This window comes from Lepus europaeus, chromosome 12 (genome assembly GCF_033115175.1).
Source record: "Lepus europaeus isolate LE1 chromosome 12, mLepTim1.pri, whole genome shotgun sequence".
Classification (NCBI taxonomy): domain Eukaryota; kingdom Metazoa; phylum Chordata; class Mammalia; order Lagomorpha; family Leporidae; genus Lepus; species Lepus europaeus.
This window is the reverse complement of record NC_084838.1, coordinates 41148342-41163603: the sequence shown is the minus strand read 5'-3', so window position 1 is coordinate 41163603 and position 15262 is coordinate 41148342. Positions and strand designations below refer to the sequence as shown.

The following is a 15262-nucleotide window of genomic DNA, read 5'->3' as shown; positions in this document are numbered from 1 at the left end:
GGCCGGAAGTGGAGGCAGGAGTGATTCTGCTTCCGTCTCTGGTTTAGTTCCAGTGTTTGGGGTTCTTCGCGGCCGCCCAAGATGAACCGATTCTTCGGGAAAGCGAAACCCAAGGCTCCGCCGCCCAGCCTGACTGACTGCATTGGCACGGTGGGCACTTGACCATGAAGGTTTAGGCTCGGGGACTCTGACAATCCCCCGACCCCGCCCACCCTCTCAGTCCCTGGGCTCCTACTCCTCCACCCCATTCCCGGGCCCATTACACCCCGACTCTCCGTCCCACCTTCTTCCATCAAGCCTGTTACCCGTGTCGTTCAGGCGTCACAAACCAGGGACCCCCTGATCCATCACTGCTTCGCCTTACCGGTACCCAAGCCGTTCTTAGGCCTGTTGCCCCATCCACACACTCTCGCCGTGATGCCTTCACTCCAGCCAGCCATTTAGGTCCATTTACGCCCCTCCCACCATATTCACCCTGACTCCTGCTCCTCTTCCATCGCTCGCCCACGTCAGGACTCTCAGCTTGATATCCTAGGTCAACATAGCTGTACCTTAGTGACACAAAATTAAGAACCCTGGTCCTGAGGAAAGATGGTGGGAGGGAGGGGGGAAAGAAAGGAAAATCATTATGTTCTTAGAATTGTGTCTACAAACACATTGGATCTGTTGAAAAAAACTAATTAAAATTAAAAAGAAGCCTGGTCCCTCAGATTAAGATACCACTCCCTATCTAGGGAATAGCATTAGATCAACTCCTATAGTCTTAGCCATTGTCCACTGGGCACTTGCTCATTTTGCATGCCTTTTTGTTGAACCTCCACCCTGCCTGGTCTCCAGTTCCAGCGAAATCTCTAACCCTAACCCCTTGATGCTCAAATTATTTTTCTCTGAATTCAATGAAACCCCTTGGTTCTCAAATTATTTTTCTGCTCCAACATACTTAAGGGGGACATGGTATCTCAGAATCTGGGGGGTGGAGTATAGTTTATAAAAGCCACCGGGTGTTTCTGACTGAGAAACTGCCCCTGCCCCTGGGTGGGCCACTGTTTTCCACCTTTCGCCATACATTCCTCTTTGTTCATTTCTTCATACGCCTTCCTCTCCTCTTACACCTTCCCATAGAAGTGCAGTAACGGTGACTGCATTTTATATCTTCCCCCAAGGTGGACAGCAGGGCAGAATCCATCGACAAGAAGATTTCCCGATTGGATGCTGAGCTAGTGAAATACAAGGATCAGATCAAGAAGATGAGAGAGGGCCCTGCAAAGGTAAGGTAGGCAGCGCCTGCCGTGGAAGGCACAGAGACAGTCCAGTTTAAAGCGCTGCGGAAATGGGGCTGCTGGTAGGCAGTGGTGAAGGATGCAGAAGCGATGCTCACAGTTTGGTAAAAGGAGAACGCGATAGGAGAATTTGCAGTCAAGAGGGGTGGGGAGGAGATGCTGACCATATGTCCAGAAATAATATACATAGACTTAGCATATTCTACTGAGCAGGTGACATTCTGGAGAGGAGGGCTGGGCTATGCGCAGGATCAGTGAGTTGCCAGGCTGGACAGGTGAGGGAGGTAGAATAGATCGTGAAGGAATGGCATGCTGGGAAAAAGTACTGAACTAGGCACATGGGACTGGTGTTCTAATATACTTTCACTACCTGCCAGCTGTGACCTTGATAAGGTGCCTCTTGTGTTTTGTTAGGTAAGAACAAAGTGTTGCTTAAAGGCATAAACTAAGCATATAGAACAATCTTGGTTTTTACAGCTCCATACTTCATTGACCATGTAATCAAGGTATCACCTAACCTTAATTTTCCCATCTGTAAAATGGGAATGATACCTGCTTTATAGTGTGAGGGTTAAACAAGGTAATTCATGTGACATGTATAGCACTATGCCTAATTGAGAAGGAATTGCATGCTGGGAAAAAGTACTGAACTAGGCACATGGGACCAGTGTTCTAATACACTTTCTTTTCTTTTTTTTTTTTTTTTTTTTTGACAGGCAGAGTGGATAGTGAGAGAGAGAGAGACAGAGAGAAAGGTCTTCCTTTTTGCCGTTGGTTCACTCTCCAATGGCCACTGCGGCCGGCACATCGCACTGATCCGAAGCCAGGAGCCAGGTGTTTCTCCTGGTCTCCCATGCGGGTGCAGGGCCCAAGCGCTTGGGCCATCCTCCACTGCCTTCCCAGGCCATAGCGGAGAGCTGGCCTGGAAGAGGGGCAACTGGGATAGAATCCGGCTCCCCGACCGGGACTAGAACCCGGTGTGCCGGCGCCGCAAGGCGGAGGATTAGCCTGTTAAGCCATGGCGCCGGCCCTAATACACTTTCAATACCTGCCAGCTGTGCATAGTAGCACTCAATAAATATTAGTTATTATTATCTGTGTAGTAATGATACCTGCTGTTCCTTCCTTATTGGAGGAGACATAAATGATAGATGCAGAGGGAAGGCTTTTTCCCAGCCATCTTTGATGGTGTGGAATGAAGGACAGAGACTGAAATGCCCATGTAGACTTGAGATGAAACCCAACCCACGGTGGTAGTCAAGAGAATGACATGAGTCAGTTTGAAAGCAAGTTCTGCAGCCGGTGCCGTGGCTCAATAGGCTAATCCTCCGCCTAGCAGCGCCGGCACACCGGGTTCTAGTCCCGGTTGGGGCGCCGGGTTCTGTCCTGGTTGCCCCTCTTCCAGGCCAGCTCTCTGCTGTGGCCCGGGAGTGCAGTGGAGGATGGCCCAAGTTCTTGGGCCCTGCACCCCATGGGAGACCAGGAGGAAGCACCTGGCTCCTGGCTTTGGATCAGCGCGGTGTGCCGGCCGCGGCAGCCATTGGAGAGTGAACCAATGGCAAAGGAAGACCTTTCTCTCTGTCTCTCTCACCGTCCACTCTGTCTGTCAAAAAAAAAATTTTTTAAAAAGGAAGTTCTGGAAATCAATAATGAGTGACTGCACATGAGGAGAACAGAGAGAAGAAAGGCAAGGCTGATATAAAGTTAATCAATCCAGGGGGTGAGAGCTTGATTGGGCCATTGGTAGTTATTTCCAAAGAGAGATAAGATTGAGGAGTGAGGGAGTTAAGTTTAAAGAGGGATAGCCAAGTGTGGGATCTCCCTAAGGCAATTCAATACACAAGATCAGCACTGTTGAGGCTGGAAGTGGAGGTAGCATGCACTGGGGAAACAGGAAGTAGTCCAGGACACTGAAGTGGGGCATGCACAGACAGGAGCTAAAGCTTGAAGACTGGACGTAGAGGTGTGTCTGTGCTTGGGAGGGGGAGGACAGCATCAGAGCCCCGTGTCTGCCTACTCTGTAGGCATGTGAGTTTGAGAATATGGACATTTCTCTTTGCGGGGGTATGTTTTCCACTTTGTTTTGATTAATCTGTTTTCTTCCTCAGAACATGGTCAAGCAGAAAGCCTTGCGGGTGTTAAAGCAAAAACGGATGTAAGTTACTTGCATAATCTCCTTCCCACTTACAGGTTTAACCAAAGGAGAAATGGCCTTCCATTCTTTCAGGTTTTTCTTAATTTACTTACAAATTTTCATTGATGGGTAACTATCGCCAGCAACATCTGTTATGGCACCTTCTGTTTATGATTATGTCATCTGTCTTGTGTCTATTATGTTAACTGCCACACGTGACTCTTGAATACTTGAAATGTGACAAGTGTGACTAAGGAACTGAAGTTTTAATCTTATTTAATTTTAATAAATTGAAGTAGCCATATAAGCTAGCCCTACTATTTGGGACTGATCATATCATAAGATTTCTCCCATTATTTAGTTAGTTAGAACATGCTTTTTTTTTTTGCTTTTGTTTATAAAGATAAGAATTCTTTGCTCCTTTCCACCAGAGTAGATTTTTAAGCATCCTTCATTTGTTGTGGTGACTATGTCTCAATGTTTGAACAGAAGTCAGAAAGCAGTGGTTAAGATGGTGCTTGGGATGCCATATCCCATATAGGGGTGCCTGATTTCAAATCCCAGCCCTGGGAAGTAGCAGGTGGTAGCTGAAGTACTTGGGACCCTGTCACCCATGTAGAAGATCTGTGTTGAGTTCTGGCCTCCTGGCTTCAGCCTCCCCTAGGCCTGGTTGTTGTGAGCGAATCAGTGCATGGAAGACCTCCCTCTGTCTGCCCGTCAGTCTTTCTCTGTATTTTTCAACCTTTCAAATATAAATAAATAGTTTTTAAAAAGAATATCTTCGAGGCCGGCGCCACGGCTCACTAGGCTAATCCTCCACCTTGCGGCGCCGGCACACCGGGTTCTAGTCCCAGTCGGGGCGCCGGTTCTGTCCCGGCTGCCCCTCTTCCAGGCCAGCTCTCTGCTGTGGCCAGGGAGTGCAGTGGAGGATGGCCCAAGTTCTTGGGCCCTGCACCCCATGGGAGACCAGGATAGGCACCTGGCTCCTGCCATTGGAACAGCGCGGTGCGCCGGTTGCAGTGCGCCAGCCGCAGCGGCCATTGGAGGGTGAACCAACGGCAAAAGGAAGACCTTTCTCTCTGTCTCTCTCTCACTGTCCACTCTGCCTGTCAAAAAAAAAAAAAAAAAAAAAAGAATATCTTTGGTGTTTACCCCTGATGAAATATAGCTATAGCTGAAATAGCTAGTAGAGAACCAGAAAGGTTATTGCTGTCTCTGTTCCTATTTCAAAATGTCTTTATAATGTATCTGATGCTGTCTTCCTCCCTTTAGATTTGATCAATTTGGGAAAAGAAATTATAATGCCTTGAGTGATGTGAGTGTGATAAAATTACTAACTTTTTAATTAGTTGAATTGGGTTTTTTTTTTTTTTTTTTTTAAGTAATTTTGAAAAAGTTAGAAAGAGAAGAAAGATGGCCAGCATTAGGCCAGGCCAAAGCCAAGAGCTTCATCCACGTTGTCCACATGTGTAGCAGAGGCCCAAGCACTTGAGCCATCCTCTGCCGCTTTTCCCAAGCCATTAGCAGGGAGCTGGATTGGAAGTAGAGCAGCCGGGATATGAACTGGCACCCATATGGGATGGCAGCATTGCAGCTGGCAGTTTTACCCTCTACACCACAACACTGACCCCACATTGGGATTTTTAAGTCGCTTTTTATTATAAAAGGAATGCATATTATTTGTTAAAAGTTGGAAAATACATGAATGTGAACAGAAGATAAGAATATTTACCTAGAGCTGTTTTTTAAGATTTATTTATTTACTTCAGAGGCATAGTTACAGACAGAGAGAAGGGAGAGACAGAGAGAGAGGTCTCCTATCTGCTCCTTCACTCCCCAAATGGCCACAGTGGGTGGAGTTGGATCAACCTGAAGTCAGGAGCCAGGAGCTTCTTCCAGGTCTTCCATTTGGAGGCAGGGGCCCAAGGACTTAAGCCATCTTCTACTGCTTTCCCACACCATCAGCAGGGTGCTGGCTCAGAAGTGGAGCAGCCAGGTCTCAAACTGGTGCCCATATGGAATGCTGGTGCCACAGGCAGGCGCTTAACCTATATGCCACAGTGCCAGCCCCACCTAAATTCTTAACCATTAGAAATAGCCAATATTTAAAATACAAATTTCCTCCAGGTCTTTTTTCTCTACTTGTATATACATGGTATATGTACGTATAATTTTTTAGAAGAAACCTGGAGTTTACATAAGTTATCCTTTTCCTCTTAATTTTTTTAAGATTTTATTTAGGGGCCCACACTGTGGCATAGCAAGTTAAGCATTCACTTGCAGAGTCTATATCCCATATGAACACCAGTTCGAGTCCCAGCTGTTCTTCTTTCAATCCAGCTCTCTGCTATGATCTGGGAAAGCCCAAGTGCTTGAGCCCCCGCCACCTATATGGGAGACCTAGCTAGAGTTCCTGGCCTCCTATCTTCAGTCTGGCATAACCTGGGCCTTTGCAGCCATTTGGGGAGTGAACCAATGGTTTGAAGACTTCTCTGTCTTTCTCTCCCTTTGTGTAACTCTGCCTTTCAAATAAATCTTGAAAGAACGGAAGGCCTGGAATTTCATCCAGGTCTCCCTTGTGGGTGGCAGGGTCCCAAGCACTTGGGCCATCTTCCACTACTTCCCCGGCACATTAGCAGGGAGCTGGATTGTAAGTGGGGAAGCCAGGACTGTAACCAGTGTTCCCCAGTTTTCAGTATATTTAATAATAATTTAAAAATATTTTTGAAGAAAATTCTCTTTTAGTGTTAGGGATACTTTGTTCCTGTGGATTTCTATGTGATTCACATTTACCATTCTTGATTCAAAGGTATGAGCAGCAGCGGGACAACCTTGCCCAGCAGTCATTCAACATGGAACAAGCCAATTACACCATCCAGTCACTGAAAGACACCAAGACCACGGTACTTCCCGTTATTTTATTTTTGTATTCTTGGACTCTTTCCTCATGATTTTTTAAAGATGGTTTAATCAGTATGACTTCTTAAGACATTATGTTTCCTTTTAGGTTGATGCTATGAAACTGGGAGTAAAGGAAATGAAGAAGGCATACAAGCAAGTGAAAATCGACCAGATTGAGGTGAGATGTCTGCCACTTTCTGCAAGAATTTGCACTAGTTTCTGAAGCAATCTGAATGAATGTGTGTGAGGGGAAGAGCACAAAGCGGGGACTGACTCTCAGGGCTAGTATCTGCTAGTAGAATAATTGGGAAAAGTATTCCACAGTTTCCTCATTGTTAATGCAAGGATCCTAATACCACACAAGGATGAAAGAAATGAGCTGGTATATGTACACGCATATGTCTGGTGCGTGACAAGCACCAAGCAGTTACTTCTAACTCAATGATTTTTAATCTGCTTCCTCAATTATAAAGTCATGATATTGCTGCCTGTCTGCCTGTATTAAATGAGGATACATATGTGAAGTGATTAACACAGCCGGCGCCGTGGCTCAACAGGCTAATCCTCCGCCTTGCGGCGCCGGCACACCGGGTTCTAGTCCTGGTCGGGGCGCCGGATTCTATCCTGGTTGCCCCTCTTCCAGGCCAGCTCTCTGCTATGGCCCGGGAAGGCAGTGGAGGATGGCCCAAGTGCTTGGGCCCTGCACCTGCATGGGAGACCAGGAGAAGCACCTGGCTCCTGGCTTCGGATCAGTGAGATGCGCCGGCCGCAGCGGCCATTGGAGGGTGAACCAACGGCAAAAAGGAAGACCTTTCTCTCTGTCTCTCTTTCTCACTAGCCACTCTGCCTGTCAAAAAAAAAAAAAAAAAAAAAGTGATTAACACAATCCCTGGCATCGAGTTGGTTCCTTTTTTTTTTTTTTTTTTTTTTTTAGCAGCAGAAAGAGAAAGCCACCGCATTTGGCCTATTGGTTAAGATGTTGCTTGGGATCTCTACCTCCCATATCAGAGTGCCTAGGTTCAAGTCCCAGCTACTCTGTTTCTCATCCTGCTTCCTGCTACTGCACACACTAAGAGGCAGCAGGTGATGGCTCAGGTATTTGGGTCCCGACTACCCACATGGTAGACTCAGGTTGAGGTTCCTGGCTCCTGGTTTCAGCCTGGCCCAGCTCTGCCTGTTGCAGACATTGGGGAATGAATCAGTGTAGGAGAGATTGATCTCTCTCTCTCTGCCTCTCAAATAAAGAAAAAAAACCAAATTTTTAAAAAGATTTATTTTACTTATTAATTTAAAGCAGAGTTAGAGAAAGGTAGAGACAGAAAGTTCTTCCATCCACTAGTTCACTTCCCAAATGGCCACAACAGCAGGATTTGGCCAGGCCAAAACCAAGAACCTCCCACTTGGGTGGCCGGGGCCCAAGTACTTGGGCCATCTTCCATTGTCTTCCCAGGTGCATTAACAGGGAGCTGGCTCTGAAGTGAAGCAGCTAGGACTCAAACCAGTGGTCATATGTAATGCCAGCATGCAGGTGGTGGCTTAACCCACTGTGCCAAAACACTGGCCCCTAAAAATATTTTAAATAGGAGAACTGTAAGAATCAGTGACATTCACATTTATTATAAGGGGAAATCTTTGGGATTATAATTTCTTTTAAAGATTTATTTTATTTGTTCAAGAGGCAGAGTTACAGAAACAGAGATATATCTTCCATCTGCTGGTTTATTCCCCAAATGGAAACAATGGCCAGGGCTGAATCAGGCTGAAGCCAGGAGCCTGGAACTCTACCTAGTCTGCCACATGAGTGCCAAGGGCCCAACCACTTGAGCCATCTTCCACTGCTGAGACTGGGATGAAGCTCCTGGCTTCTGGCTTCAGCCTGGCCCAGTCTTGGCCATTGCAGCTGTCTGGGGAGTGAACCAGCAGATGGAAGATCTCTCTCTCTCTCTCTCTCTCTCTCTCTCTCTCTCTCTCTTTCTCTCTGAATCTCCCTCTCTCTCTGTAATTTTGATTCTCAAATAAATTAATACATCTTTTAAAAATTTTTTAAATAAATTAAAAGAAAAAAAGACACTGCTTGGGATGCTCTTATCCCATATCAAAGAACCTGAGTTTGAGTCCCTGGTCTGCCTCTGATCCACCTTCCTGCTAATGCACATCTTGGGAAGGCAGCAGATGACGGTTCAAGTACTTGATTCCCTACCTCCCCTGTGGAAGACCTGGATGGAATTCCTGGCTGTTAGATTTTATCTGGCTCAACCTTGACTGTTGCACCTATTTGGAGAGTAAGCCAGTAGATAGAAGATATCTTTCTCTCTCTCTCTCTCTCTCTCTCTCTCTCTCTCTCTCTCTTTGCCTTTCAAATGAAATTAAAATAAATTAATTAGTTTCAAAAATAGTCATTAGCCCTTTGTAAAAAAAAAATAGGTGCCAGCCTTGCGGTGTAGCAGGTAAAAGCTGCTGCCTGTGTGATGGGCATCCCATATGAGCACCAGTTTGAGACCTAGCTGCTCCACTTCTAATCCAGTTCTCTGCTAATTTCCTGGCAAAGCAGTGAAAGATGGAAAGATGGCTCAAGTGCTTTGGTCTCTGCCACCCATGTGGAAGACTCAGAAGAAGCTCCTGGCACTGCGTCCACCTGGCTCAGCCCTGGCCATTGCTGCCACTTAAGGAGTGAACCAATAGAGGACCTCTCTGAAACTTTTTTTTTTTTTTTAAGATTTATTTATTTATTTGAGAGGCAGAGTTAAAGACAGAGAGTGGGAAAGACAGAGAGACAGGTCTTCCATCTGCTGGTTCACTCCCCAAATGGCTGCAATTCCTGGAGCTGAGATGATACAAGCCAGAAGCTTCTTCCGGGTCTCCCACAGGAGTGCTGACCCAAACACTTGGGGGCTATCTTCTACTGCTTTCCCAGGCCATAGCAGAGAGCTGGATTGGAAGTGGAGCAGCAGGGACTTGATCCAGCACCCAAATGGGATGCTAGCATTGTAGGTGGTGGCTTAACCACTACACCACAGTGCCGGCCCCATGGTCTAACACTTTTTAAAAACTGTATACTTGGCGGCCGGCGCCGCGGCTCACTAGGCTAATCCTCCGCCTTGCGGCGCCGGCACACCGGGTTCTAGTCCCGGTCGGGGCACCGATCCTGTCCCGGTTGCCCCTCTTCCAGGCCAGCTCTCTGCTGTGGCCAGGGAGTGCAGTGGAGGATGGCCCAAGTGCTTGGGCCCTGCACCCCATGGGAGACCAGGATAGGCACCTGGCTCCTGCCATTGGAACAGTGCGGTGCGCCGGCCGCAGCGCGCCAACCGCGGCGGCCATTGGAGGGTGAACCAACGGCAAAAAGGAAGACCTTTCTCTCTGTCTCTCTCTCACTGTCCACTCTGCCTGTCAAAATAAATAAATAAATAAAAAACAAAAAAAAAAAAAAACCTGTATACTTGGCATTTTACTAACTTTAAAAATTGCTCATTGCTAAGATTCAAAGAATGTAGGGGAAGGGAGTAGTTGGAAGAAAATGATGTTAAAAAAAAAAAAAAAAAGGAAGAAAACCTCTCATATGTATTTCTGTAGGATTTACAAGACCAGCTAGAGGATATGATGGAAGATGCTAGTGAAATCCAAGAAGCACTGAGTCGTAGTTATGGCACCCCGGAATTAGATGAAGATGACCTCGAAGCTGGTAAGTTGTGAGAAAAACAAGGTAAAGCTTTAGAGTGTGAAAGGACAGCTGCCTGAGACTTTTCCCCAGATGCAGGTGAAAATTCCTATCAGGAATCCCTGAAAGTTAGTTCATGGTACAATCTCTGGGCAAATGTCAGACTTGCGTGTTCTACCAACAACACAGACAGATAAACTCTGAAGGAGGGTGCAAGCAAAGACTGACCTGGTATCTATTAATGTCTACAACATGGCCTTTCCTTGTTTTCCTTTTGATTTTGTCCTCCCTGTTTTTCTATGTGGAGTTGTCTCCCTCCGAACAGAAAATCAAATAGTAGTTACATCTGCTATATTCAGGCACTGCTGGGTGCTGGGGATTCAGCATGGAAGAGAAGTGGAACCCCTGCATTGCGAAGCTTCTCCTGTAGTAACAGGAGAAACAGTAACTGCTTGTTTCTTGCAATTCGTTGACTAATGTGGAATTCCAAAAGCACAAACTATCTGAAGTATGGAATAACATGGGAGTCCATAGCAGAGGAATCTAACTTAGTTTATGGGAGGGAACAGGCATGGGACTTGACAGGTGAATTCGAAAGTATCAGAGGGGCCAGCGCTGTGGCGCACTAAGTTAATCTTCCGCCTGCGGCGCTGGCATCCATATGGGCACCGGGTTCTAATCCTGGTTGCTCCTCTTCCAGTCCAGCCCTCTGCTGTGGCCCAGAAAGCAGTGGAGGAGGCTCCTGGCTTCGGGTCGGTATAGCTCCAGCCATTGCAGCCATTTGGAGGGTGAACCATCGGATGGAAGACCTTTCTCTCTGTCTCTCTCACTGTCTGTAACTCTACCTGTCAAATAAATAAATTTTAAAAAATCTAAAAAAAAAAAAAAAGAAGAAAAGAAAATATCAGAAAGGTTTTTTAGTAGCCTAAGGGAGAGGAGTCTAGAAGCTATTGCTCTGGTCAGACAAGAGGATCATGGGGACTAAGACCCAGGTGGTGGTGGCTGAAATAGAAGTGGATCGATTAGAGAAATTTGAGGAGATTGAATGGACAAGCCTTAATGACTGACTGGATGGGGAGGAAGAAGGAGGTATTGAGGAGGATGGCTGTAGTTTCTGCTATGAGTAAGTAAAAGGTGGTAGGTGGTAGAACCACCCCATACTGGGTTTTGCATTGCATGATTCCCCATCACATGACCGCTGCTGCTTTCTTCAAGGTCTGTTCTTGCTGAGAACCTTTTCTGTTTTGATTTCCCGTCTCGAGTTTCCCCTGATGAGTCTCTGCTTTCTATTGCCATTTTTCTTGGCCATTTCCAACTCACTTCCCTGTAGATTTTTTTTTATGAGTTTGATTCCATGTAATGATCACATAATAAACAACAATTTCATGCCTTCTTTCAAATCCATCAAAAAATGAGAAATTTTTATCAGAATTTTCTAGCTTGAATTGGCCAACTGATAGCCCTAGAGTCTTCTCATGACGACTGGGGCCTTGTAAATCTGTGAGAAATGATTATTTGTTTTACATGAATTTTTGCTTTTGTTTTTTGTAGATTTTTACATTAGTTAAAACAGTCACCTTGTATTTTGAGAATAGAAATTAATAATTGTTTTTCCTCTGTATTTAAATTTTCATTTTATTATAAATAATTGAGTTAACTTTCTTAACATTGAGAGACATTAAGATGCCAATTTCATTGCTTACATTTTCATTTGCATTGCTGACTGTTTGAATTGCAGAGCTCGATGCCCTGGGTGATGAGCTCCTGGCTGATGAAGATAGTTCTTACTTGGATGAAGCAGCATCTGCACCTGCAATTCCAGAAGGTGTTCCCACTGACACAAAAAACAAGGTGAAAGTTTTTTCTGTTTATATTTCTGTGCACAATGGTCAAAGATTTATGCTTGCTCACCAGTCTGAAAATCTGTCTTTAAGTATCAACAAAGAAAAACAGTCCTGATCATTATTTTGAGAACCCTTGGAAGTCCAGTTTTCCTGCACTGGATGATAACAGGCTACATTAATTGTGGCACTGAGACTCAGGAATGTTTTTATGCAAGGCCAATTTGTATAATACACACACTCACCCTTGTTGTGAGCTAGCACTGAGACCAATTACAGTTTTTAGACATTTCCTGGGAAAGCATCAGCCACACGTGAATGAACTTGCCACGAGGCAGTGTTTTGTTTTTGTTTTTGACAGGCAGAGTGGACAGTGAGAGAGAGAGACAGAAAGAAAGGTCTTCCTTTTCCGTTGGTTTACCCCTCAATGGCCGCTGCGACCGGCGCACCACGCTGATCCGAAGCCAGGAGCCAGGTGCTTCTCCTGGTCTCCCATGTGGGTGCAGGGCCATCCTCCACTGCCCTCCCGGGCCACAGCAGAGAGCTGGACTGGAAGAGGAGCAACTGGACAGAATCCGGCGCCCCGACTGGGACTAGAACCCAGTGTGCTGGCGCCACAGACGGAGGATTAGCCTAGTGAGCCGTGGCACCGGCCTAAGAGGCAGCGTTAAATAAAGTCCCACTCTCCAGACATGCTCATGTTAATTATTGAGTGGATTTTTTAAAAGGAATTAATAATCTAATATAAAGCTTAATGTAGGAAGATTCGGGTTGAACAGGATCAGGACATCTGGCCCTAACTATGGCAGATCACTTAGCTGTTTTGAGTTTTTCTGTTCTTTTCATGTGTAATGTCCAAATAACTGCAAATATTTCACAATTGCTGTCTAGGGCAACTTAGATCTTGTATTTAAAGGACTCTGCAAACTTAAAGTTATATCCTGGGGCGGATGTTGTGGTGTAGTAGATAAAGCTGCTTCCTGAGGCACCAGCATCCCATATGGGCACTGGTTCATGTCCTGGATGCTCCACTTCCAGTCCAGCTCCCTGCTAATGGCCTAGGAAGGAAGAAGGCCCAAGTACTCATGGTCTGTGTGGGAGACCCATGTGGAGACCTGGATGAAACTCCTGACTCTTGGCTTCAGTCTGGTCTATCCCTGGCTACTGCAGCCATTTGGGGAATAAGCCAGCAGATGAAAGATATCTCTCTCTCTCTCTCTCTAACTCTTCACTCTCAAATAAATAAATAAATCTTTGAAAAAAAAAAAAAAAACTTAAAGCTATATCCAAATCTACAAGGTAGATATTATTATAAACAGATTATTTTGCTGTTTCTAAAATCTCATTGACGCCATCTTAGCCAGCTTTAGCTATGCTTGTATTCACTATTTGAATTTGAACTAGTTTGAAAACATCTTATCTCTGAACCTCATCAATTTTCCCCACCTATAAAATGTGGAGGACAAAGGCCAGAGAGCAGGTAATTTCTCAGGGTCCTGATAGCTGGTTTTTTAGAATGTGTGGCTTCTGCTGTTGTAGTCCTTCCTTCTTCCTTGAGTCTGGGCAATCTTAGCTCCCTCTACTATCCACCCACCCCCGCCCTCTCTGGGGTTCCAGGTGCATGGGTTGCTTTGTCTCTGTGCTCCTGAAGTAATTATTAACACTGCCACTGCCTACGCTTTCAGTTGCCTGGTTACAAATCCCTGAAGCAGCTATATTATTTCCACTTTCAGGAGGTCACAGGTTGTTGAGTTAAATGTGCTACAGAGATGTGATTTCCTAATTGATAGTGATATCAGTGCCTTTGGTTTTATAATAAAGCATGATACAGAAGTAACTGCTTGGGGGCACTATTCCTTCAAGGATCTGGGAGGCTTATAAGGGAAGTGGTCCATCTTGGGGATCAGAGGGAAAGTGTGACGCTGGAGGTCAGGACCAGCCCCTCAGCCTTTCCCCTTGCCCTTTCCAGCCTCCTCGCCCTCTTCCTGTGTTCACTCACTTATCTCTTCCTCCCTCCCTTTATCCTGAAAAGGATCACACCTTTTCTAGTTCTTTTCCTGCTTTATCACTTCCCTCTCATCTTCTGAGTAGGATTTTGGCTTTTCCTGATGAAGTACTTGGAAATGAGTTGTAACTACTAAATATGTGTAATCATTTTTCATCAAGTGGAAACTAATGATGCTAACATTGCTTCCTTTTCACAGGATGGAGTGCTGGTGGATGAATTTGGATTGCCACAGATCCCTGCTTCATAGACTTGCATCATTCTACTACATCATGTAAAAGCAGCAAACGTTCTGGGACTAGGGAAATATTTATCTTTGCAAATTTACCATAACAGATTTGGTTTATTTCTTTTTCTTTGAAGGAAAAGCTAATTACATTGCTCTTTTATTGTTTTCCGTTAAGAGACTCATTGCTTGGGGAATGCTTTCTTTGTACTAAAATTTGATTCCTTTTCTCTTATGAAAAATTAACTTACCTAAAAGTGTCTTTGGCTTTGTATGACATGTTTTCATTCATTAATAACAATTTGAAATAAAACCCAGGATTCCATGACAGTGTAACTGCAGTCTCAAAATGACCTGATAAATTGATGAAGCAAAGATGAAATCATTGAGACTGTTCATATTATGATTCAAAACCATTTTCTATTGTAGCATTATATGGTGGTTAAAGTGATGGCCTTCTTTGATAGGTTTTGTTGTGTCTTGTGAGCAAATCATTGTGTCCAGTATTGGAATGGAATTATCACTACTGTATCATGTATGGGTATCTTGATTCTGTGGTTCCTTCAGTATTGTAGTCTGACTTGTAATCAATAATGAATATTTCTTGATATTTAATGTATAGGACATTTATTTATACTCAATAAATATTTTTCAAAAGGATATAATTTTAATAATATCACTTTAGCCTAAATTTTTTAGCCCAGAAACCAAATTTAATGTAATTTTAATGATAATTCAGCATAAACTCCACTATGGAAGCCAAATTGAGCCCAAAGAGTTATGGTAAAGAAGAAAGAGCAAGGAGCAATCTGGGCTTGGCTCTGGCTCTGCCGTCTGCTAACTGCCAAGTGCTCTAGTAGGCTTCCCTAAACGTGTTTCCCTACTAGTAGAACCATGTGTATTTCACAAGGCTTTTATGAGGAATAACTGAGGTTGTGGTCATAACTACTTTTGTTAACTGCCATGTGCTGTTCTCATATGAGGAATTATTAACAATAAAAAAGGAAGGGCTTCATTCTTTTCTTTGGAAGTGTCTGGTGCGCTACAACAATTCCATATCCCTGCCAGATTTTAGAGTCTTCAATGATCTTCCTTCCTCACTGTACCTCTCACCCATAGCATTCCCCCCTCTGCCTGACTGGGATCTCATGTGTCTATAGATCAACAACGAGCATTTATTGAGCACCAGCTCTGTAGAAGGGGGTATCAAGAACAGTCAG

General features: G+C 44.8%; 1 protein-coding gene across 1 annotated transcript; it reads left to right on the top strand.

The window, feature by feature from the left end:
• CHMP5 (charged multivesicular body protein 5) lies at window positions 1-15057 on the top strand. Its single transcript, XM_062208078.1, has 8 exons — window positions 1-150; window positions 1164-1268; window positions 3389-3435; window positions 6224-6317; window positions 6422-6493; window positions 9886-9994; window positions 11709-11821; window positions 14016-15057. The coding sequence occupies exons 1-8, from the start codon at window positions 82-84 to the stop codon at window positions 14064-14066; spliced, it is 660 nt and encodes a 219-aa protein (XP_062064062.1). The 5' UTR covers window positions 1-81; the 3' UTR covers window positions 14067-15057.
• The last annotated feature ends 205 nt before the right edge of the window (window positions 15058-15262 follow it).

Coding starts and splice junctions, on each gene's coding strand:
- CHMP5 (XM_062208078.1), top strand. CDS start 82: ATGAACCGATTCTTCGGGAAAGCGAAACCCAAGGCTCCGCCGCCCAGC. Junction 1,269..3,388: donor TGAGAGAGGGCCCTGCAAAG/GTAAGGTAGGCA, acceptor TTTCTTCCTCAG/AACATGGTCAAGCAGAAAGC. Junction 9,995..11,708: donor TGAAGATGACCTCGAAGCTG/GTAAGTTGTGAG, acceptor TTTGAATTGCAG/AGCTCGATGCCCTGGGTGAT.